Source organism: Scophthalmus maximus, chromosome 1 (genome assembly GCF_022379125.1).
Source record: "Scophthalmus maximus strain ysfricsl-2021 chromosome 1, ASM2237912v1, whole genome shotgun sequence".
In the NCBI taxonomy this organism is placed as follows: Eukaryota; Metazoa; Chordata; class Actinopteri; order Pleuronectiformes; family Scophthalmidae; genus Scophthalmus; species Scophthalmus maximus.
In genome coordinates this window covers 10,305,770-10,329,326 of record NC_061515.1, presented here as the reverse complement: position 1 = coordinate 10,329,326, position 23,557 = coordinate 10,305,770, and the positions used below count along the sequence as shown (strand labels likewise).

The 23,557-nt window shown below is 43.0% G+C and overlaps 1 protein-coding gene and 1 long non-coding RNA gene across 7 annotated transcripts; one reads left to right on the top strand and one right to left on the bottom strand.

Annotated features, from left to right (window-relative positions):
- Positions 1-1,933: 1,933 nt before the first annotated feature.
- LOC118309010 (rap guanine nucleotide exchange factor 5-like) lies at positions 1,934-22,766 on the bottom strand. 4 transcript variants are annotated; one of them, XM_047333279.1, is made up of 19 exons: positions 22,748-22,766; positions 19,432-19,557; positions 15,064-15,203; positions 14,267-14,367; positions 10,528-10,606; positions 10,168-10,312; positions 9,973-10,070; positions 7,629-7,659; positions 7,355-7,433; positions 7,009-7,158; positions 6,358-6,455; positions 5,946-6,068; positions 5,639-5,817; positions 5,431-5,521; positions 5,285-5,335; positions 4,898-4,985; positions 4,672-4,736; positions 4,530-4,584; positions 1,934-4,130 (listed from the first exon to the last, which is right to left on the bottom strand). In XM_047333279.1, the coding sequence occupies exons 2-19, from the start codon at positions 19,546-19,548 to the stop codon at positions 4,012-4,014; spliced, it is 1,809 nt and encodes a 602-aa protein (XP_047189235.1). In that variant the 5' UTR covers positions 19,549-19,557; positions 22,748-22,766; the 3' UTR covers positions 1,934-4,011. The 4 variants fall into 4 exon arrangements, with proteins under 4 accessions (XP_047189235.1, XP_047189240.1, XP_047189236.1 ...); XM_047333284.1 differs by lacking the exon at positions 22,748-22,766 and having other exon boundaries at positions 14,267-14,399; positions 15,078-15,203; positions 19,432-19,886; XM_047333280.1 differs by lacking the exon at positions 22,748-22,766 and having other exon boundaries at positions 19,432-19,885.
- LOC118309024 lies at positions 18,537-22,278 on the top strand. Of its 3 annotated transcripts, none has more exons than XR_004793386.2 (5): positions 18,537-18,668; positions 19,471-19,676; positions 21,129-21,252; positions 21,457-21,931; positions 22,010-22,278. It is a non-coding gene; the product is annotated as an uncharacterized LOC118309024 (long non-coding RNA). The 3 variants fall into 3 exon arrangements; XR_007030982.1 differs by having other exon boundaries at positions 21,126-21,252; positions 21,875-21,931; XR_004793385.2 differs by having other exon boundaries at positions 21,126-21,252.
- Positions 22,767-23,557: the final 791 nt, after the last annotated feature.

Here is a 23,557-nt window from a genome sequence, read left to right as displayed (position 1 = left end):
CTATGGGAAAGCAACACATTAGATTGCCCATCCTTTATCTCTCTGCACTCTCTGTTGGCATCTGATTAACTTAATAAGAACCAAATAAAAGACTTTAACCATCAAAAAGCCGAAAGACACAGTTTTCCTATCAAACGTGTTGTTTTGTAAGATTAGATTAATTCAAAACTAAGATGTTCAGATCAAATTTTAAATGTATTATGCAGATTTTCTAAAGGATGTTTATGCTTCAAAGCCTCCTGCAGGAGCTCCAGAGGCCAGGCTGAGCTTCACTGAGGGAGCAGCTGTGAAAAAGAGAAATAATAACAACAAATAAAAATAGCAACAAATAAGTTGCATTTATTATTCAAAACCAGCTTATTTTATGCTTTCTTTTCCTTTTTGAAGTTTTGTAAACAGACTGTGTCAGAGTGGTCTTTACACCCAGGAAGAAACAGGACCGGTTTAATATTATCTGCTGCGATAAGGTGACATTATGATGTACAATTTACAGCCACTGAATCACAGCCATTTTTTGGGGGGGGGGATAGGAATCAGGACTCTTATCTTCTCAAATGAGATTTCTTCTCCAGCGCTAATAATGGCTGTGCTGCTCTTAATTTCTCCCTGCAGCCAAAGTGCCTCACAGACAGACGAGCAGAGGACGGGGGGATCGAGTCTGTGTATTGTGTAGCACAGGGGAAATGAAGAAGCAGTCTTCCTGTGTTTTCTCTTCATCTGCCCCTCTCTTCCCCTCATTAGCGCGCCGCAGCAGCTAGCCAGTCATTTGGTGACGGGGAAATGATACAGTGCCGGCACAGTGTTTGGGAGGAAATGGCAGGGTACGGGGGCCCGGGCGCCCAGGCGCAGCGGGGGGTCGTGCCACAGATAGTCATGTTAAAGGCCAAGCAGGACACCTGGTTAAAATCAGCAGGGGCATCTGGGTCACACCTCCGCCCTCACAGCCCCCGGGGAAGACGCACTGTGTACCGATGGTTTGATTATTAAAAATATATATTTTTTAAAATTCATAAAGACTGTAGCTTTGTAGATGTTTTCCTTAAGTCATATACTGTGCAATGATAGCACAGGTCGCCAGCTGTTACATTTTAACATACTGGAAGAATAGAATATATTGCCATTTTATAAACTACTGAAAAACATACAACAAATTAAAATCAGTGTTCAATTTTTGAATAGTGTGTTCATACTTACACAATAAACTCTTGACTACCCAGCCCATCTTTCCCACTCAATGCACAGTCTATGTATTAGCAATGTGTATGTGGTAACCTGATTAAGCACAAAGTCGTAAAAGTAAAAAGCTAAATGTAAGAACAATATATAGAAAAAGAACAAGATAATATCATAACTAGATTTTATCAGTGACTGTGATAGTTTACTATTTAACTAGAAGGCAGTGGAACCTATTAATGTTGAATCAATTAATTAATTAGTATTATTCTTTTTCCAAAGAAGATAAAATGGGAGCCGTTGAGTAAATATTTTTATGCCTGGTGCCAATTGATATTTTGATCATATCACAGTCTCTCACGTATCTTTTTTTCTGTTTTCCAAATGTTCTCTCCATCGTCACCTCACAATGATTGATGTGTTTGATACTTTTACCAAGTTAAAAACCACAACACACGAGAAAGTTGGTGACGATATAAATACAGAAACCACGTCTTCAGATTGTGTTCCTGTGAAATTACAAACAACAATGTTTAGATTATATCTTCTTAATATAATTCTTAATCAATTGATAATTGAATTTGTTTTGTCTGATAAAGTTCCGTACTGTTACTGTACTGTATAAAGTACAGTGAGCTGCACTACTGTCACTTTAATCTTAGCCTGGGTTAACCTGCATTTACCGTCGCTGGAGTTATTAAATTGTTAATCTGACCAACACCATCGACAGGGATAAAAATCTCTTACAATAACTGGCCCATGACGATGGAAAACAATTTATTGCATGCACACTTGACACCGGTGGTCAATCCATGTTTTGCCATGTCATACAGACCAACCCAAACAGTGCATACAAAAAGAAAAAGCTGAAATTAAACTGAATTCAATATAAGTGATATCTATAGAAGAAATAAATAATTCTGAAATAAATATTCATGTCTAGAATTTCAACATACAAATATATACAGTATAAATAAAATGAACTGTACATTGATGATAAATGCAGAATTCAAAATATGTAAGATAATGCTGTAGCATGTTTTCACCGTTTTCAACGTGGGCTCTAAAATCCAGGAATATACAAATGAAATGTCAAGAATATGAAGAAAAGTTTCATCTGCAACACTTCACATCGCCTTCTCAGAACGACCTGAACTCAGGACCTTCTCTGCAGACCATTTTAGAGAAATACCATTTTCTATCACTACAAGCTGTACAGTTGTGTACAGTAGTGTTACTTATGAAACCTTGTTCATTTGCAACTGGCTTCAGTTTTTCTTCCTCATTCGCTACTTATTTTTGTCCAGAAGGTGCTGCTGTGTAATGCTCTTCGTTAATGGGGACAGTTTCTCCCAAAAACACAATAAAACTCTTTCCCCCCCCCCTCTAAAATACATCTATAATAATCACTTGTCTTTGGAGAGACAGGTTACACTGAGTTTTTCAATTGACACTTTATGGTCCCGCAAATTAAAGGCTAAAGCCTCTCTCCGAACCTGAAATAATCAAAACTATCTGGACGATAGTCCGATCCAATGATACAAAGAAAAAAAATGCATCGTATCGTGTTTGAACCTGGACTATAGAGACCAATATGGAGGTGTGACAGAATACATCTGATTGTCCACAGCTCAGCTACATGGAGATCCTTATGCCGATGCTTTTCATAAGATGAGCCATTGGCATTAAATTGAATGGGCGTTTTTATGGACTTCGGCACAGACGTACACAATTCGAACACAGAGACACACAACTTTTCACACACACACACACACACACACCAGAGGAATACAGATTACTGTTTGTCCTCCTAGTTTCCTGCACTAATACCATCTGACTTGTGTAAAGCCTCATCTACTACACTTTAAACAACAGGAAACCGCATGGTAAGAGAATTCTCCAATGTAAAAAAAAGATAATAAAACGGTAAAGTTGAATATTTAACTATATTTTTACTAGTGTAATTTTCACTATAGTCTTGATTCACTTAAGCAAGTCACCAGCTTGTTGTACGAGGAGTGTACTGATTCAGAATTCTTTCGCATTTGTCCAACTTTAGGCAAAGAAACCATCTGGGTTGCACAGTATGAAACTAGAAAACAAACAAGAGGCGTGTGCACAGTGTGGGACTGAAGTTCTCTTTGGTTAAAATCTAATGACTTTGTGATGTCGCCAAGGTCACTCGCACTGTAAATACAAAAAGGAGACCTAACATGAGTCAGTCTGCATGTTGTGATCTGGAGTCCAAAGCTCTGACAAGGCAAGTGAATGAACCTTTCTGTCTCGCACGTTGTCTTTACATTCACACTCAACGCTGTTTTTCTACGTTCACGTTTGTAGCTCTTTTTAATTGGACATGAGAGACTTCGCCTGCAAACACACCCTCTTTTTTTGTTGCAGGCTGCCGATTGACCACAGGGGGGAGCTGTTGGGCTGTTTTCAGACCAGCACTTGGACCTGCCAAACTCTGCCACCTGTAGGAAAAGAAAATCATAGCAGCGGCAGCAGCAGAGCTGGACCAATCTATGAGCTGGACACACTAGTACACCACCTTCTGCTGGTGATGCTTTTTTTCTTTCTCTCGACAACATGCAGCTCAAGTCGTCAAGTATAGTATGTCTAAGATGTGTCATCTCATTCCCGTCTGTGGTGGGAGATTCCATCCATCATTATGGATTATTATCTTATTCCTGATCGAACAGCTCCCTCCTGTTGTCGGCCGGGTCACGCAGTCTTCCTCTGACCGGAGTCCTGAGAGATCGAGGAGACAAACGGGGAGATGTTTCAGTCTGACAGAGCGGCGGGGGGCGGCGGGCGGAGCACGGTAGGAGCTGCTCTCTACGGACGAGGCTCCAGCCGGTGCGACAGCTCAAACAGAGTCTGCTGATTGTCGATGATGTGCAGGTAATCGATGTAGGCTCGCACTTCAGAGCTGCTCTTCTGGGTGATGCCATTTCCTGGAGGAAACAGAAAGAGAACGTTTTACTTCCGTGCTCAAATGAATTTTCAACATGGATTTAAAAAAGATCTTTGCTGATTGTTACATCAATCATCATGGTTTATTCATGGTGATAAATCACATCTGTGTAAACTGTAAAAATTCTGTCACAACAGAAAAAGAAAATCTGTGTAATTAATAAAAAAGTGGTATTATCTAATTTAAACTACTCTCTCTCTCTCTCTCTATATATATATATATATATGTATATATATAAACATTTCTTGGGAAAGGATAAATATAACTTATTTAGTTATTTACCTTGCAATCCCTTTACATCATTAATTATGAGAGATCAAAAGTACAAAGTAAAATATCTCCCACCAGGACATGAGGACTGATCGACGTGAATACTGACCCATGTGATCTTTCTGACATTGCCGGATGAGCCTCACTGTGTCTGCAATCATGTGCTGGAAACAAAGACGGACGCAGTCGTCACCAAACGACATTTTTTTTCATAAATTCAGAAGAGGAGAAGAAGAGGTTCACAAACTCACCAGCTTTTCAAAATTGACCAGGTTGTCGTGAAACGTCTTGTTGCCTTCGTGAATGAATGTGATGTCTGAAACGGATGAAAACATTTTTGTATTAGCATTCACGAGGGGTATTTGACGTAAAATGCTCGTTTGTTTCTACGCGTCGACAGGAACATCTCCCAGTGCTTTCCTCCTCCCAGAGTTTAACTAGCGGTTGGACAGTGCAGTGATGGAATAATGAGCGCACCTTTCAGCAGCAGAGGGAGGAAGGGGATCTTTGGCGCCTTCATCTTCTTGAAGGAGTCCCTGTAGGCCTTGTGGTTCAGCGAGGGATCCTGTGAAGAAATTTTCAGAACGAATGAGTCAAATCCTCTGGGGGGGGGGGTGTGTGTGTGTGTGTGTGTGCATGCTTTGTTAGAGCTAAATAATGGCAGCGTCAGGGACTAATGATCATCTAAAACACCACATGTTGCGCCTGATGTTTCCAAAAGGAAGAAACACAAACATGTTTGCTTCACCTTATATACACTGAAACACGGGGGGTGTTCCCTGTTGCAGTGTAGATTAATGTTATTTCACATCGTATAAAGGCGACATGTACATTGTACCTCGTGTAGTGTGGAATACCACTTACTGTAACAGTCTCCAGCTCTGAGAACAGCTTTTTGAATTTCCCAGGAATTTTCTGCAGAGGTTAAAAAAAACAAAAACAGGATCAGACGCCATTTACTACAGATTGAAAGTGGTACAGATGAAAAAAAGAAAGAAAGACATTCTTACCTCCCAAGTCTGACTGAGGCGGCTCACTGCTGCAGCGTTCAGGCCCATTATGATGGAGAAGAAACAGTTGAGGTTCCTCTGTGCTTTACAGCTATAAAAGAAACAATGTCGTTACTTCCAGGGCAACAAAAAGCAGATCCAGTTCATCGATCTGCCACTGGAGGGGGCCGCGTTCCCAGTACACAGGGATGTGAGCAAAGCTACTGACTGTGCAGCGATCTTGATGAACTTCTTGATGAGCTGGACCCTCTTGCAGAGCGTCGGGCACAGCAGCACCTCGGTCATCACCCACAGTTGGACCTCGTTGCAGCGCTGCAGCAGCAGCTCCAGTGCCACGGTGTGGTTGCTGCTGGCGTGGCGACTGAAGGTGAAGTAGACCAGCTCTTGCTGGAAAACAGAACAACGTGTACAAGATTAAAAAAAGAAGCAGGGCGTGTGGTTCTAACAGTTTGATCCTTTGGGTCAACAGGGGCACATTTTAAAGGTGATACTATGTTGTGAGTGAGGTGACAAACCTCATGAATTGAGTCAAAGATGGACCAGTCAAAGTTGGTGAGGGCAACGGCCACGTCCCACGTGTTCAGAGTGAACATGCGAGCCGTCCTCTGCTGCAGCTCTGAGTTGTCTGTGAACGGGTACTGGAACACATCAGACAATGAGCGGAGCCGTTAGTTTGTCTCAGGAAATATCACCTGAAAGATTGACATCATCAGCAAAAGTTGGCCCATGTTCCCACATTTTAGGACACACTGCACTGACGATGGAGTTTCGAAGCTTCCAACATAATCTCTACTAGTGCTCCATAAGCAAATATACACACGCTTGGCTTTTTCATTGCCTCTGAGTGGATATCTATTAGAAATGAGCCAACAGAGGCCTTTGACACGATAGTTAAATGCAGGTGACACATTGCAGTGAGATTCTTACCAGGACTTCTCCCAGTTCCTTCCTGCATATGTGCAGCCTCCCCACAGGCCGCGAGGAATCGGCGAAAACTCTGTCCTGAGGCTGCAGGAGGAGTCGCCCTGCAGGGGAGAAAACACCACAGGCAAAAGAACGCCGTTGAAAATGGGTCACGCAGCATGTGAGCAGCAATCAGCAGCTAGAGATATGACTCTCTATGAGGCAGCCAGTCACTTCATACTTCTGGTCCCTTTAAACTGTTTTCCCCTCAGGATATATTTGGGTCAACTCTGTTGATTGAAATCTCATGTACTCATGTCTGGAATCAATATACAACTCAGTATGAAAAACAAACAAACAAGTATGAAACATTGTGAAAAATTGAGCTATGTGATGACTTTCTCTTGAGAAATATTCACTTTGAATTTCTACTCATGTCGTCGCAGACTCGTACAGGATCGCTTACGGCGCTTTTATTATGGCCCCGATTGTACTATTGTGGCATTGAAATGAGGTTAAATATGTTTTTCATGTTCATAGTGAAGAAAATCTACTACAAATGATCTATGAACACCAGGAAGCACACACACACTTCATGTCCACGGCTCAACATCATCAAATGTGCATTAGGTCATAGTTGTGTGGAGGGTACAGTGATATGTATACGGTATGTACCTCCAACATAAGTCACGGCTACGAGCACTAGTTCCCCCTCTGGGACGTCCATCCTTTCTGCCACTGCCTGCAGCAGCTCCTGGGCCACTGCGCCAGCATGGGCCTTCATACTGAGGTACGAGTCCATGGTGATGTACACATGACACAGCACTGCAATGGAGACCAACTGTTGTTTCAGTAAGGTTTGATTTAAGGAATTCCTAAAGTCATAAATCAGTTTTTTTTCTTCTTCTCATTCATACTCCCATTGTTTTAACGTTCAGACTACATGTCTCCCTTCAGGAGCGTTGGGAAACAACGTACGATGGGAGGAATGTGCCGAGAACTCCATGTTTTTACGACTCACCTTCCTTGGTCTCCCTCCGTGTGCTTCTGGACCGGACTCCGCTCTCTCTCAGGCTCAATTGGTGGAAAAGTGCTTTGCTCTGTCAGAAGGGGAAATGCGTGGATTTGGGACACACATTCATAATGCCCGGGAACATTGAGCTTTGCCATGGAACTACAGAACAATGTACGAAGCAGGAAATGTGAGGACAATGGCCCCAACACCCAAATTCGACCAGCTCTGTTCGATAAAATTCTTCCTTGTCTTAGTGTCGTGGAGAGATCTTTTAACTTACCTTTCTCTGAGGTGAGTACTCATCCGCCGTACTGGAAAAGGAAGAAGAAATACATTAGTCAAGTGCACCGTCATGTGTCAATGCACAGGGGTGTTGCAACAGGATGGGCAAAGCGAGCAATTGCCTGGGGCCCCCGGGCTGAGAGGGGGACCCTGAGAACGGCTGACTACGTTGGTCCACAGCAATGACAATTTTGTGTGAACCCCCTTAAATTCTATGACCGGCTCTGTACAGGAGACTGCGATGACACCACTGTCGCAACCCCCCTAAAAGACGCCCCACGACACTTGCTTTCTGCCCAAAGCTTCGTAATTTTAGAGGTTTGGTAGATGCCTGGGATGGTGGTGGGGGGGCTTGCACTTGAACTTTACTACTTCACTATTATTTGTGTATGTCCATTTGCACATGGTTGATCATTTTGGTGCTAAAAGAATTGTTTGAAGATTGGAAGCATGTGGTTTGATATCATGTGCTTCTTTTGTGGGGGTGGGGTTTGGTTTGCTTCGATGTAGGGCCCACCACAGCTTTTTCCTGGGGAACCCAAAGTCCCTTGAAACGCTCCTATCCATACATACACAAAACGAACAATGTTGCCTACAAGAACCTGATCTGGTGATTTTCTTGATCTGGGCTGCAGCTACATGTATATCTCGTATGAAGTCAAGGTCGAGTGGATGTACATGTATACTCCTGTGCTGCATTCAGTCCATTATTTTAAGCCCAGTGCCAAGGAGAGATTAGAGTGCATTCTAGATTTTAGACCCTCCAATGGGATCCCTTCATCTAATCACTGTATTCTCATCAGATATTCCCTGCTAGCATGATGGATAGCTCCGTGTCCATTATCATCCCTCGGCTTTTACTGGGCTCTGCATCACAACAGGCATGTTGGCACAAAGCCTGCCCTGAGGGATCCCCTCTCGCTGGCCCGCAGCAGACATGCACTAATGAAAAACCTGACTCCCACTGTCGTGTCAAAACAGAGCTCAAGATCACATTCACAGTCTTTCTCCTCAAAAAAAAAAAGAAATCTTGGTGAAATTCAATGCCACGGGATGCGAAAGTGCAAGAGTGGTTTGGGACATTGTTGTCTTGTTATTTCTTTGGCACAGAGGCCAGATGGAAGTCAGTGGCAGCAAAGGACTGAAAGCGTCTCCCTCCTATGAAAAATGACACCTTCTAGAATTTCACTCGGGAGCAGATTGCCACAAAGCAGTCAACCTTGTCCTCCCGCGGGATCAGCCTGATTGTGAAAAGCTCATAAATAGTAGAGTATGTCAGTTAGTAACACCCACACAAAGTCCAGGACTTTAGAGGAGTGGGTGTCGTCGAGGTCCCTCCATGGACATAAACACGAATAAAGCAGAGTCAGACAATAGCAGGCGAGCCAGGTTGAATCATCTTCACTGTTTTTTTTAATGGGTGGCAGGTTGGGGCGTCCCCAGGGAGGAGATCTGATTGGAGGCTGTAGCTGAGGGAGGGGGGAGTCGGACATGGGTGTGGCAGTGTGTCTGGTGACTGGGGGTTGCTCAGTGTGTCTGTGTATTTACCAGGCATCAATAGTTTCTTTTCCCCCCAAATTGGATATTTGTAAACCTGATTGTGTGTAACACAGTGGAATCATTTTCATATATGGTAACATTACTGATTTGGTGGCCAGTTGTGACTGAATCAATATGAATAATAGAGGAAATGTGGATGTTAACGTTGATGTGGATTGGTCACATTATGGCTGATACACGTTCTGTGTTGAAAGGTCAATAACGGGGCGGATACCAACTGAGTACGATAGATCAGTGCATTCCTGTATGTATAAGTCAGAAGCCATGATAATCAGTGCATCACTACGTTTATGGATCTGCGGTGTTTGTGACCTTTAACAGTCAGCAGGCCTGAATTTCCATCTGGTAAACCAGTGGTGGAGCGCTCGTTTCCTTGTCTCATGGCGAGTGACACATCTCTTACAGCTTGTCATTCATACATACTCAAAAGTCCGGTATTTCCTCAACTTTAAAGACTGGAGACGAAGAGCTCAATGACCTTCATATTTTGGCGCACAGCTCCACAGAACACAGCAATTACTCTTAAATCGCTGAATGGATTCATTGATAAGGGCTACAGTAAATACAGGCACCGAGCAGAGAAGAGGCTCCTTCTTTGTACTGAGACCAGCAGAGACCAGCTTGTGTCTCTGCTTCTTTTCAGACTTCAGATCGTTCTTACTGACTGTTGTGCCCACCCAGACACGATCAGATTTTCAAATAAAGAGAAAAACTGATCGTGTGGATGTATCACTACATCTTCTCTATCTACTTCTAATGTAAGTTTTAACATGGTCGCTTACTGTCTGCGATGCAGCTGATAGAGTTTCTGCAGCTCCCTGACATCTGCCTCCAGGGCTGGGTGCTCATAGAGGTCATCCAGCACGTAATGATACAAGGTCTGGAAGGAAATGTCAATTGACAAAATTTCTCTTATTGTCAAGACTCACCTCACGCCCAGTTTCCCACCCCATTTCCTTGTGCGTCGCATTTCCTACCTTCGTGAACAGTTTGACGTGCTCGTCTTCTCTCAGGAAATCTCTGCAGAGAGACATCCACTGTGACACCAGGTGCAGGACTTTTCTTTTCCGCTCCAGTTCCTCCTTCCTGTCCTCTTTCCCTCGGCATCGCTTGGTGCAATAGGTGGGATTCGGTTAAGGAAGGTGGACGGCGAGATCTATCAGAGGCAGTATACAGTGAAGCCTGAATAGAGTCGGTGTTTATGATGTTCATTTAAGTAGCGATGTAAAGAAAAGACACAGTTTGCGCTGAGTTAAAAGAAGAAAACAGCTATTCAGTCTATACCAGTCACACAAGAGGGTTAATACACCATGTGTGAATCCTGTGTTCAAGGATATTGTCCCAGCAGTGCTTGACATAAATCACTGGTTGACATGAACACCGGGTAGGTCAGCAGAAAGTCGTCCAGGAGTGTATCTGTGAAGAGAGATACATTGTTGTCAATGGGAACAAGTATTGATAGCATTTAACTTCAAAATATTCGAACAGCCACTAGTTTCATTGATTTAGACATTATATCCCATTGAAATCAATCCTCTGATCCTATATATAAACACTGCCTTGTTATGCTGAAGGGGAAAGTTCGTCTGTGAACCTTCCGACAATATGAATGTTTTTCTGAGCAGTGATTTCTAACTGAGACATGAATTCAGCCGTCCCTATTCCATCTTGATAATACAAGAAGGTGAGCCCGTTCTTTGCTGCCAAATATAGGTTAACAAGCACGGAGCAGAGACATTTCAGAGGCACTGCATAATGTGAGAGACCTTTTGATGGCACGTTACTCTTCACGGTCGGTCCGAGATAGCGACTGGTGCTGAGACCAGTGAGGATTCTTCAGTTCCTGTTTTGCACCAATGTTCAAACAAGCCTCTCCGTGCTTTATCTTCGATCTCACCCGTTTGCCGTCGCAGGCTGTGTCAGTGGAGATAAGCTAACAATGTTCATGTGTCAGCTGACTCTGTCCGACCTCTCGTGAAGTCTGAGGTTTCCACTGTGATTATCTCGCTCGCAGAGAAAGTAATCTCACATTGCTCAGCCATCACGTCAATGTGTTTTCAATCAGCACCTTCTGCCACTGTATCCCAAGGTTACACCAATGCGTTTCTGTAAATGGATGAACTCAAGGCTGGTCAACATCATCACAACACTGAACTCCCTTCATCTCTTTTTTACTCATTCAAAGTCCCTTTATCCCAGAAGTAATTATTCAAAGGGAATTGCATCAAACTGTAAAAGTTTGATTCAGAAACTGGCATTAGAGACGCTGACAACACATTTGTGGGGGACAAAAGAAAAAGTAAAAAGGATAGTAACTCCCAGACGTGATGGAGGGCCAGAAGTGAAAATCTTTAAATCCTGTTATGAGGCCGACCTCCCCTCAGCCACTCAGTGAGTGTGCCTCACACCCAGTATTATGAATTCTCCCATTTAATTTCACACTGGCTTCCCAAGGCCTTTGTGTGCGTTCTGGTCCACGGGACTCCCTGACATCATTATGCTAATCCATGCAGAGCAGCTGCGGGTGCATCACTTATCACTGGTTATGAGAGGTTACACATACATACACATTACACATGTAGCCCTCATAAAAAATCAAATCTTAACACAAAGCCAGAGAAAACACAAGACCCACCCGTTCACATGGTAAACTGTACATTTAACATGCACTGATCGCTCACTGTGTTGTGTTTTTTCTGCAAGCGGTCTTAATTGAACCACTTTCTCATGAGGAGCAGCAGCTTACTGTACATTATGCTCTCCCGGGCTGTAAGTTTTTTGAAGCTGGAAAACAGCATAAATGTTTAATTTTTTACGACCCCGAGACATATTATCAAGTCTGTCTTGGTAACAAGGCAAAAGAGAAGGTGGTGTGCTGCTCACCAAAGATTTAATCCAAACATTATAGCAGAACATTTTGATCGTTTCACAAATCCACATTTTTATTTATGCATGAATTGTGTGTCTGTATTTGGATCAGATATCATCAGAAGTTGCATCAGAGAAGTACAAAAATGTGTGTATTCTGCTCTTCTGTATGATAATCCCACCCAAACCCAAACAAGTTCCTCCTTTTCAGAGGAAATGCAAAATGGATTCATTGATCCAACTTCCCAATCCACTGCGAAATCAATCAACCTGCCAATCCCTTTAGCATTTCAATGAATACTTTTTAAATTGATCAATGCAACCTTTGAGAATGAGCATGTTAATGTATCACTTACTGGCTCGGTAAACCACCAGAAGCCATCAATGGGTGTAAAAGCCTTAAATTAATACGATTTTTAGAGATTTTACATTTTCACATCCCCTGACATGTTCCAGTAAAAGACCTGGGACATCGTCTCATTAAGAACGCAAATGTTCCATTGCATGTCTTTCAGAGCTGTGTGCAGTGTGAATCTGTCAGAATCAATAGTTGCACTTAAAAGATTGGGCACAGTGAAGATGGCAACTGAACACTACCCACAGTGGTAGCCCACAGAAGAACGGCCCTAGTACATCATGAGATCTTCACTGCACACACACACCGTTGCAGTGGTTCCAACTTGCTTCCCCTCGAACGTGCCTGTGGTGCTTTCAGAGAAGTGCCGTCTCTCGCAGAAAGACAGAAAAGCTTTACTCGCTGCATTCTTAATGTTGTGTACTGGGCGCAGATGGAAGCAAGCGCTACCACGACGGGCTTTCTAATGTGCTGTACTTGCATGTAAGTCATGAACACAAGATCGATAATCTGCTGCAATCATCAGTCATGTTGATGCAGAAATCTTTTAAGTTGATCTTTTCCGAGAGAGACCAACCAGACGCGTCGACTTCGTGGATGTTCAAGTCAATCTCTTGTTGAAGACATCAATGATCTCATGCCATCGCGCTTCTGCCGAGCATTAGAGCACATGGAGCTTCAGTGCTTGCACAGAGACAACCGGCTGGACTCAGACTATTAAAGACCCCTGAGTGCAGATCAATTGTTGGTCAGCACTCCACCGAGTTCATTCTCCTCGTCAGGTCTCTGGCTCTTTGACCCTGGGACATCGCTCAGCATCGTGGTCCCTATGGAGGCTTAACTTCAATACACACATTGCCAGAACGAAGAATGATTCATCAACAGCGGCCTACAGAGACTGTAGGAAATTAGCTAAAAGGTAAAGTACAGACAGGTTCAGTGTGTAGACACTAAACCAAGACGCTCGCTGACATTCGCCGGCTAATTCAGCTCATCGACGTAAAATACGCAGGAAATATGCAATACAACATAAAGCATCACTCAGTTGTGCATGTAAAATGCTCAATTTTGCAACTGCAGGCACATCTCCTGAGAGGGTATTTAAATCAATCGCCTTCACTTCCCCATCAGAATGAGTAATGACCTCTGGTATGGGGTTAGCCTGCCTCCATCACAATGAGAAATCATCTGTGACCACCATCATTTCCGAGGACAAATCGGAACATTTCCCTCCCTGTTCTCCAATCCTAGCTTCCACATTCCTCCCTTTTACATTGTTTCTCCTCTCTTTCTTGTGTTCTTCCTCCCCTCATCTGACTGTGCTGCTGCTCTCTATCGTCACGCCTCATCGAGTCATTTTCCAGAGAAACAGAGAGTCTCTTCTGCCTTGGCAACAGTGGCGCATTACCATGTGCCTGCTGGGATAAGAGGAAATGTGTTGATTTGTCGTCGCTGTGAGGCAGGACTTTGTGTCAGGTAGTCCATTACGACCTCACTCAAATGATGGGAGCAACGTTTATGTCTGTCAAAGGCGATTACTTGAACAGGCTCAAACTTAGTGGCATTCTGGGATTGATGGCACATGACCGCTCCAGTAATGTTATCGGGCTCCTCTGCGAGAGAGAGGAGTGGGGAGAGGAGGATGTAAAATAGAAAATGAAGGGGGGTATCCTTCTCTATTTTCAGGGGACCTGCATAGGCACAACATCTTACCCATGCATTCATAAAGTTGAATTCATTAAGACTACCCACCCACTGTTATTTTCCAATCATACTTTTCAGAAACGGTAAAAATGCATTGAAAACAAAAAGGATGATAAAGTTCCAGGACATTAAAGTATATGTATGCTGACCTGACTCTTTGCCCTGTGTTGTCCCCTGGTCGTTGTCCAGTGTCAGGTCACTCAGCAAGTGCTCCAGGATCTTCTCTGGGGTCCCTGACACCACCATGTACCTGTCAGACACAACAGAGTCAGTGGAGGAGTCCTCCTCGATAGAGGACAGAGAGCGGCTGCTGCTCCACTCCTCCTCTCCCTCTGTCCCCTCGTCGTCTATGTAGCGAAAGTAGGGGACGTCAAAGGTGGGCACCGTCACCGGCTCGGCCCGGCTGGTGCTGTCGCTGCTGCTCCCCTCGGAGCCCTCCTCGTCGTCCTCGTCCTCCTCCTGCTCCACCAAGGCAGCGTGCAGCAGCCTGCCCTCCTCCTGCCGTGGGTTCACGGGCTGTGGCCGAGATCCCATCCTCACAGAGTCCCCGTGCCCTTGCGCCGGCAAATGTTGCCGTGGTTACTGTTGCATGTCCTCTTTACCCATCCATCCACCTGCAGCTGATACAGCCTTGAGTCCACTGCTGTCTGTCTCTCATGCACACGGAGAGATGTCCTGGTGTGTTGACGGCTGGAAAAGCTCCCGAACGGGATGGATGGGCAGGAAGCCAGCCGGGCTCTGCCTCACAGCCCCATGCTGCTTACTAACATGTATGTGGTGTTGTCATTTGTGTGTAGAGAGTTGTGGTGTAAGCATGCCTGAGTGAGTGTGTGATCCGGAGAGAGTAGAGGGAGAGTGATAAGAGGGAGAGTGCTGAGGGAGAGAAACAGATAGTGAAAGAGAGAGAGAGAGGGAATCTAGGAAGGAGAGAAGTGGGGAGGCTTACCTCCTGTTCCTCGCCTCCTCCCTCCCTCCTCCCCTCGCCGATGCAGAGAGGGCTGGCCGCTCTGACGACACTCTCTGGAGGACGAGCACATCGTGGCCCCTCTCCCTCAGACACACACGGACTGCCTCGTCACTCTGGGGCTGGAGAGAGAGAGAGAGAGAGTGAGGGGGGAGGAATGGAGGGATGGATGGAGTGAAAGTGTTATCACCAAGGAGATTCCCCTGTATTTTCTCCCACTCTCACTGATTTCCATTATAATGCTCTGTCAAAGCCAGCACTGTACATGAGAGAGGATTTCCATATATCATTATTCAGTCCTTATCGGTGGAGCCCATTCAGGGATTAACATGAAAGACTCATACATATTTTAATTACTGAATCTTATGGAGAGCCTATTAAAATATGGGTGGTGTCTGGAGACAATCTGTTTTCAAACTGTCCTATGGTGCAACTCTGCATGCCCAACAACGGTTTGTAGTAGAAGCTCCTTGGTTTATGACTGACATGATAGTATCCCACTGTCTCCCATTCTCCCTCTGTCTAACTGTCTTTTCCCTTAGTCACACAATGTTACCCAATCACCTTCTAATCAATCAAAACCTTGGCAGGAGACAGTCTCCTCTATCCGACTCCTTATACGAGTCAGTTTAAATGACACACTGATTAAAATTGTTGCTGAATAATTTCAATCAATTTAATTGACTGATCTACAAGTCATATAACTAAAGCATGAGAGGTATCCCTTTGTGAAGGCTTTAATCTTTTAGTAAAAAGTATTTTTTTAAATTATGTGTTCCGGGGTTAGGGTTAGTTTTCCCAATGTCATTTTAAAAGCAGTATGAAGTACATGTACACCGACTCTGTCTGCCACGGAAAGCTTAAATGTAAATCAGGAATACCTATATGCAGTTTTTTAGCCTAAATAAAATTGTAGATGAATGGATTTTACACATTCGAAGCCTTAATTTTTCCTTCTAAACCCTACATTGTAAACAAAATGGCTTGTTGGCTGTGTAAAGATGGCTGACGGCTGCTTGACAACGGAGGGTCTGGATCAGAAAAATTGGTTTTAATGAGGAGTTCACTGCGTGGTGCACGCAAAACGCATCCTGCATCAGCCCCCATCCCTTCGCCATCCCTCTCCTCAGCCATCAGTCAATGCAACGCAAGCCTCTGTGCATGCAATTAGACAGGCAGAAGTGGTTGCAGTTTTCTGCCCTAATTGCCTTTTGCAGAGAAAGCATCCAGGGCCCTTCAGTTAAGCACGACTTCCCCAGCAACATCCATGCTTATATGTGATCTGTGGACACACAAACATGTACTACACATACACAGATAAATGCATTACCTTAACATATACTCATACAATATCTAATACAACAAAAGACACACAATTGTGTCCATCTCTGGGTGGGCCACATTTGCAGCAATCACATTACACAAGCAGTCGCGTCTATAAACAGGAGAGAGCTTTTCACAGACCTCACAAAGGACCATCAATGGTAATGTTTGCTGGTGGTTCCTTCAGCGCAGTGACTCATAACTCAAAGCAAAGTTGAGATGTCCGTTAGCGACATGCCACAAATTCGTTCCTTCTGTGAATGTGCATGCACGTACAAAAATAAGTTGTCCTGTTTAATGACCAATAACTGTATGATCTGGACAATATGACGTAAGGTCAAGAGTCTTGACAAAGACGAAGCAGCTAGAAATTTCCCAGAAAGGGAAGGCTGCCCTGATTAGCTTCCTAGTTGTTGGTAAAAAAAAAAGAGTCACTGGTGGTTCTGTCTTTATCAAGACATGACGTACAGTACATTGTGTGCTCTTAGATTCTCTTAGTTTTTTATGATAATTAACAGTCTCTCAGTGTACCACCAGGAGGTCAAACAGCAAACAACACTTTCCAAACAGTGAATTATTGATCCTGGCTGCTGCAGGCAACTAGTCAGTGTGCCTTGGGCTTTGTGGTTACATGTGTCCCGATACAAATGAGAAAGAAAAAACAATCATGCATTTAGACTGGATTCTTGTAATGAGAAAGAGCACTTCCTACCCAAACCTGGAGGTGACCTCTACTCACAGGACTCACGTAAAGTCCTCCCAACACGGACACCGTCAGCAGTGGAGTAAGCACTACTTATAAGGCGTCTGCACAAAATCAAATGCTTTACAGATGCATTCCGCTGGCTAGGGACACTTTCTGTATTCAGTGTCTGCCTCATGCCTCACGTATGTCTCTGTGCTGCAGCTGCAGATCTGGCACGCATGGCATGAAACACTTGCAGGGACCTGGAAGCAGTCAGTCCCGACAGGATGCAGATTTGGTCTTTATTCCTCTCAAGGAATAGTGTGGTTCATACAGAACGCAAAGGGAGAAATATCAAGACCACGGATTTGTATTGTCAAAGAAGACTTTGATGTTGAAGCACTTCATCATAATTATCTGCAGCAGTGTTTCGCTGGAATTTCTGTTTGATGCATTCATCTCTGCTGATATACTGTAAACAAGAGTGGATGAATGTTAAGTAAAACATTGGCACGCAAGCTTTCTTGCACTTCACGTACTGACAGAAGACCGCAGCTCTATGTTCCACACGGATGAACAGAGCAGAGTAAAAAGGCAGTTGATGAAATAATGTTACGTAAAGTGTAAGAAAACTCTGAGGGTCTCAACTACCTCATACCCCCGAATATTTGAACAGAGTTGTTTAGTACAAAGACTTGAAATTCCAGTGTTTAAATGCAATAGTTTGTTATTAAAGGAAATGACATAACATTCATGATCTCCCTGCTCCCAGAATCTTTCGCACATTTTCCCAGATGTGCAGTCTACTGTACATTAAGCATCCCTGTTTCCACCAGCTGGGATTTAACTGAGTTCTAAGCTCTTTAAAGTCTGGGCTCAGATATTTGCATGAGTCACATGTAATAAGAGTATGTGCATTGTAGCATCATTGGATTATTTTAAACCATCCCATAATCTAGAAACACTGCTAGATAATCTCACGTAATCTTAATATTTCGAGGTAATGGCAAATATTAAATGCAAGGGCAGCATATCTGGCCATTACCGTTAGGATTACACAAATGGCTCATACACGTGTCACCGGTACATTCAATTTTCTTTCGATTTCAGAATAACTGAAACTTGCATGTGACTTCAACAATAAAAGTAAGACAGATTGTTGTATCATGCAGCACTAACATTTGATCACACGCAGATTAGCGGTGGCTTCATGCCGACAAAAGGTCATAATACTGAATGACAATATAGATAAAGAGCTCCGGCCTTGTCTTTGGAGAAAAGGTCAGAGACCTGTTGCACTGAAATCCACCCTGAAACCACACAATGTCTTGGCATGGCGGTCTGGCCGCTTGCGTCAACTCTTCCTGCCATTGTTGCACTGACGAGTACGCAGATACAGCTGGCAGGAAGGGAGAAGTTGCGCCTGCCGTGAGGTCAGCCAATCAGGCGTCTCCTACGCAGCTAACTGGCAGGTGATGTAATGTGTTAAACAAGTGTACAGGTTGTACAGTACTTGTAGTTATGTTTTCAGTAATGAGATATGGCAGTGGTATGTTTGTTCAGTTTCTGTGAATGCATGGTGAGTTTGTAATGTAAATCTTTAAGCATTTGAATGCAATGCCCTTAACATAATTCTCTGATGTTTTCTATATAGTTGTCTAATTGTTATCGCTCTTTTGCAGCAGTCTAGAGACTACATTGGTATATTTGACTGAAGAAAGTTTTTTGTTATCTAGACTCATTTTAATAACAACAGTTGCCTCCAATGACAGCAGAGGCATTATAGAATGTGTGGAGACCATTAAACACAAAAAACAAACTAACATCAGTTTGATTAATGGGACACTGCAGGGGGTGAAGAGAGGATGCTTAGGCACGATGCTCACAAAACAGCAGCATTAAACACCACACTGCAGCCCAGGGTAAAACAGACTGACAGATCTGATGTCCTCTAAGTGAATATTCAAGGAGAAACTATACTAATCGAGTTGGGTTCATTATGACATAAAGAGGACTATCTGATAAGCACCTTGACTGATGTTTTCACTGTTACAAGTCCAAGAATGGCTGTTCAGTGAAATACTCCAAAGAAGGATTTCACACTAATGATGCAGTTCTTTATCGGTACTTTTTGCATTTTTTAAAAAGCATCTGTTATCTTCTGACTGATTAGTTTTTATCCTGTTCATACAAATGTATCTATTTATTCTTAGTCATTTTTGTTTTTTATTTTTGTCATTGTTTGTCTGCTCTACGTGCCTGGGGATAAAAAAAGTTTTCTTGAATCTTGAATCTTGAATTGAATCAGTGTCGTTGTTGTTGTTGTAGTTGTGTCATCTCACCTCGCATGTTCTCTCCGGGCCCTTGCTGTGGTTCTGCAGGAAGCGGCAGCCGTCCTTGGCCAGTCTCTGGACCATCTCCAGTCTTGACAGGTCCTCCTTGTCGTGCAGGATGCACATGCTTCCCGGCTGCAGCGCAGGGGGCACAGAGAACATGTATCTCAGGCCACAATCCCACGACATGGCTGGCTGTCCACAAGGTTAAACAGCAGGATAGCGGACTGTGAGCTCACAAAGTGTAAGAGGAGGTGAGCAGCCTTTGTATGGTGTGTTTCTCGTTATGTGATGTTTAGGTGAGTTAAAGTGTCTCCTGTCCCTGAAATAAGTCTTGGTCAGCTCTGTAGCAGAGAGGCTCACGCAGAGAAAAAGACTTGGACTCCAGGTATCTTTCTGTGTGTGCGTTTGGCTCCACTGAGAGTGAATGACAGAGTTGCTCTCTCTCTCCCACTCTCCACATCCTTCTCTTGCCTTTCACTAACGGGGAGGGGAGCGAGTTATGAACACAGTGGGTTCAGGAAACATCTGGTGAGCCAGACAGCCCCAAAAAGGAAGTTTCAAAATCTCCCGAAAGCAGGAGAGAGTCGAGATTCAGGACTGGGCAGGACACCTAACACTGGAAGGTCAAACACTTGTTAGGGTGGAGCTGTATTACTGTACGTGTGTGTCAGTTTAAGGTCATTTGAGCACAAGCACTAAAGCAATACCTCACTGACACTGTAGTGTGAATACAATACAGTGAATGACGCAGCTCAGAGAGTAAAAGCGTATAAATGTAACCGATCGCTTATGAGTAAATTGTCCATATATTCATCACACAATAATAAGATGCAGAGGAACCACAAATTAAGTAAATGATAGAAGAATATTCTGATAAAAGAATATTAGCAAATGTTTTAAAAATCTAATTATTATTAGTTAATCATTCCAGTTTGAGGTTTTTCTTTTCTTTCTTTGTCTTATGCAATACACAACAATTGAGAGCATTTACCTGTGCTGGAGAATTGTGAGAGGCACTCCAATATTTAGATTTAGGGTCCCTGATTAATTTGTCCATCCCAGTTTTCCCAAGTCAAGTCAAGTCCACGATATCAAATGGCTTTTCCCCCCCAGGCCATCACCTCCAATTCAAAAAAGGTATATAACATAACACAAAAATATGAAAAACAATTGCTGATTAATTTTTGGTTAATTTAACTAATTGATTTATCAAGTTGTTTTAGCTCTAGACTAATCAAATTGAATTGGCCTTTTTCAGAGCAGACACTTTGCAGGTCCTCCTCATAACATCAAGGATGGCTCTGTCCAAGTCAAAAGTCAAAGTTGTTCGTAAAAAAACTGAAAAAAGATCTTCAATTCATTATTTACACTTTTGGCTTTACCTACTGTGACATGTCAAAATGGCCCAATGATAGAATAATAAATAATGACAATAACTGGCTGCCACGTTGGCTAGAACCGATGGTGCTGCAGAGCAATGTTTTATTAAGCTAGAGTCTACGAGCACAAAGACTCTGTTTTCATTAAGGATCACTGAGTTGTCAGACACTTCCTAATTAAATGAAGCTTGCCAGTTGCTCGGCGTGCTTACAGAGGGACCGGCGTGATCCTGCATGTATTGATCAAGGTACAGCAAGGACGTTCATTCTTCATATGAACACTTTCTCTATTATCATCATATCTTTTTCCTCCTCTGTCAGCAGTGTGACGCTTGACTGGGTCCTGGCAAAGCCGTTCGATTGTGCTGCCGTCCCAAACTGCTGACACAGCAAACTGCTGAATGAGAAAAGGTCCCCATCTCTAGGTGCTGTTTGTCTTTCATGTGAGGTGAGTCTGTTCATATGTCCACTATGCTCTTGTGTTCTTTCAAAGTGACTGATTGGGAAGATGCCTGTTGCCCTCATTTTCAATATATGTCTTTAAAATGTGAATATAAGACTAACAATGCATAACTTTTCTTCACTCACTTTCTCCCCCTCTTTCTTCTCTCTCCCCCCATTTCTCTCTTTTCAACTCAACCGAGTGAGGCAGATGTCCGCCCACCCAGAGTCGGCTTCTGCCAGAGATTTCTTCCTGTAAAAAAAGGGGCTTGTTTTTTTCTCTCTCCACTGTTGCCAAGTGCTTGCTCATTGTGGAAAATGTTGATAAGCCTCGGCCTCGGACTCAAGTTCCTTGAGACAATATATTTTGTGATTTGGCAATATACATATAAAATTGGATTGAATTGATTAGATAATACACCTCAATTTTTACTGGAACATGTTTAGTATAGCTGGGGTGTCTATTTTCTGAATGAGCTGATGAAGCATTCCTCATCAATGTTACTGTCTACACTTAATATGTTATTCTATACCATCTCACAGTGGGAAAGAAAACTAAATAAAGCAATGGCCTTGAATATCTAAAAACAACCCTGTCTTCCTTCCTGCTCCTTCCTGGTGAACTTCAGAAAAAGCCAGGAGGACAACTCCAGCTTTAATGTGCTACCACTGACCCAGTTTCTCAAGTAAGTGGATTGCAAAGTGAGAATGCCTAAAGACTTGTTAGTGAGCTTTTCTCTAATACTAATACTGTCTTTTACCAGGGACTACCATGACAACCACTGTTACCAGAGGCCTGCAGCACTGCAAAAGACTGAAAAAGTGATGAAACTCCATTTAGCATGTTACACTGGCCCCTTCCCAAGAGGAATAACCAGCCAAGTAGAGAAATTCAAAAGCTGCACACTCTCATACAAAATTAACAAAGACGCTAAACAACAGAAACAATGATATTACCACATAGTGTAGGGATGGTAAATACAATCTGCACATGGGTTATTAACGCAACTGATGACAAAATTTGTTTTGAGTAGGAAAGGTTAAAGGGAGATAATAAAAATGGTTTTCATCATTTTACATTTCATCATAGTATTCATCTTAAATGTGCCTGTTTTGTCTGACTGACGGTCTAAAACCTTAAGTTCAATTCATAAGCATAATGTGATAAAGAAAAACTGAAAAATCATACTTGCAAAGCAGGAGACAGAGAACATTTTGTATTTTCACTTGGAAAATTGAAGTAGCGTTTTGTTCATTTCTGTCAATCGATTAATGAATTAATCAACTTGTTGCAGCTCTAATTTCGTTTTGCGCTTGTGCTTATTGCGCTTTTGGAGGCTCTAGTTGTACTATATTATACTTTATTTGTTCACATCATTGCAAAGCAGCAATATATATTGCAACTTAATATGGCAAGTAACGATTTGGGACAGTATAGATAAAAAACAACAAAAACCAAACAAACAACAGATTGACTGTGAATTGGTGATGTCGATACTTACTCGTGTGAGTTTGTTTGCCAATGACGCACAAATAAAAATGGTCACTTCCGGCTTCCATATTTGCAAAAAAAAGAAAAAAAAAGAAGAAAAAAAAAAAAGCCCGTGGATTACGTTCCTCACTGACATCGATGGTTCCTGGAACCTGGACACGAGCTCGTCAGTGAGTGGTTCGGTAAGTGTTGTCACCCAGTTTATTTTTTTATTTTTTGGTGTGGTTTCCTTTGGCTGTTCAGAACAGAATGACGCTAGCGCCGTGACTAGGAAGTAGCGAGCATGGCTAATGTTGAGCTAGCTAACGTCGTACGTGAGCGAAGCTAACCGCGTAACCAGAAAAAAGAAAAAAAAAGATAACACCAGCTTCAAGAATCCCAAACTAATCTAATCCTCTTCCTTCCACATAGGTGGGATTCACTCTGACATGCGTCTCGGTCAAAGCTTATTTGTCAGGTTGTCGGTAATCTTACATTAATTTGGTAATTTACTATTGAACCTTACGAAGGCTTGGAGTAGAACCAAATGTGAAGCGTTTCGTTTCATTTCATTGTGCAGTGTGAGATGCGTCGCCGCTTTAAACTGCTGCGGGCTGCACCAAGGCCTCTGTAGTTTAGGCATCACAGATTCCAGTGCAAGGTTCAGTGGGCTTTTCAAAAAAAAAATATATATTTTCAGTTCAACTGGATCTTATTGGCGTCATCTAACAAAACCTTGACCCATGCAAAGTAGCTCAGGGCTTAATGAATGACTGATTGGCCCGCGCAAATTAATTTTCGAGCTTGATATGTATAAGGTCTGCAGTGATTTTAAATACTT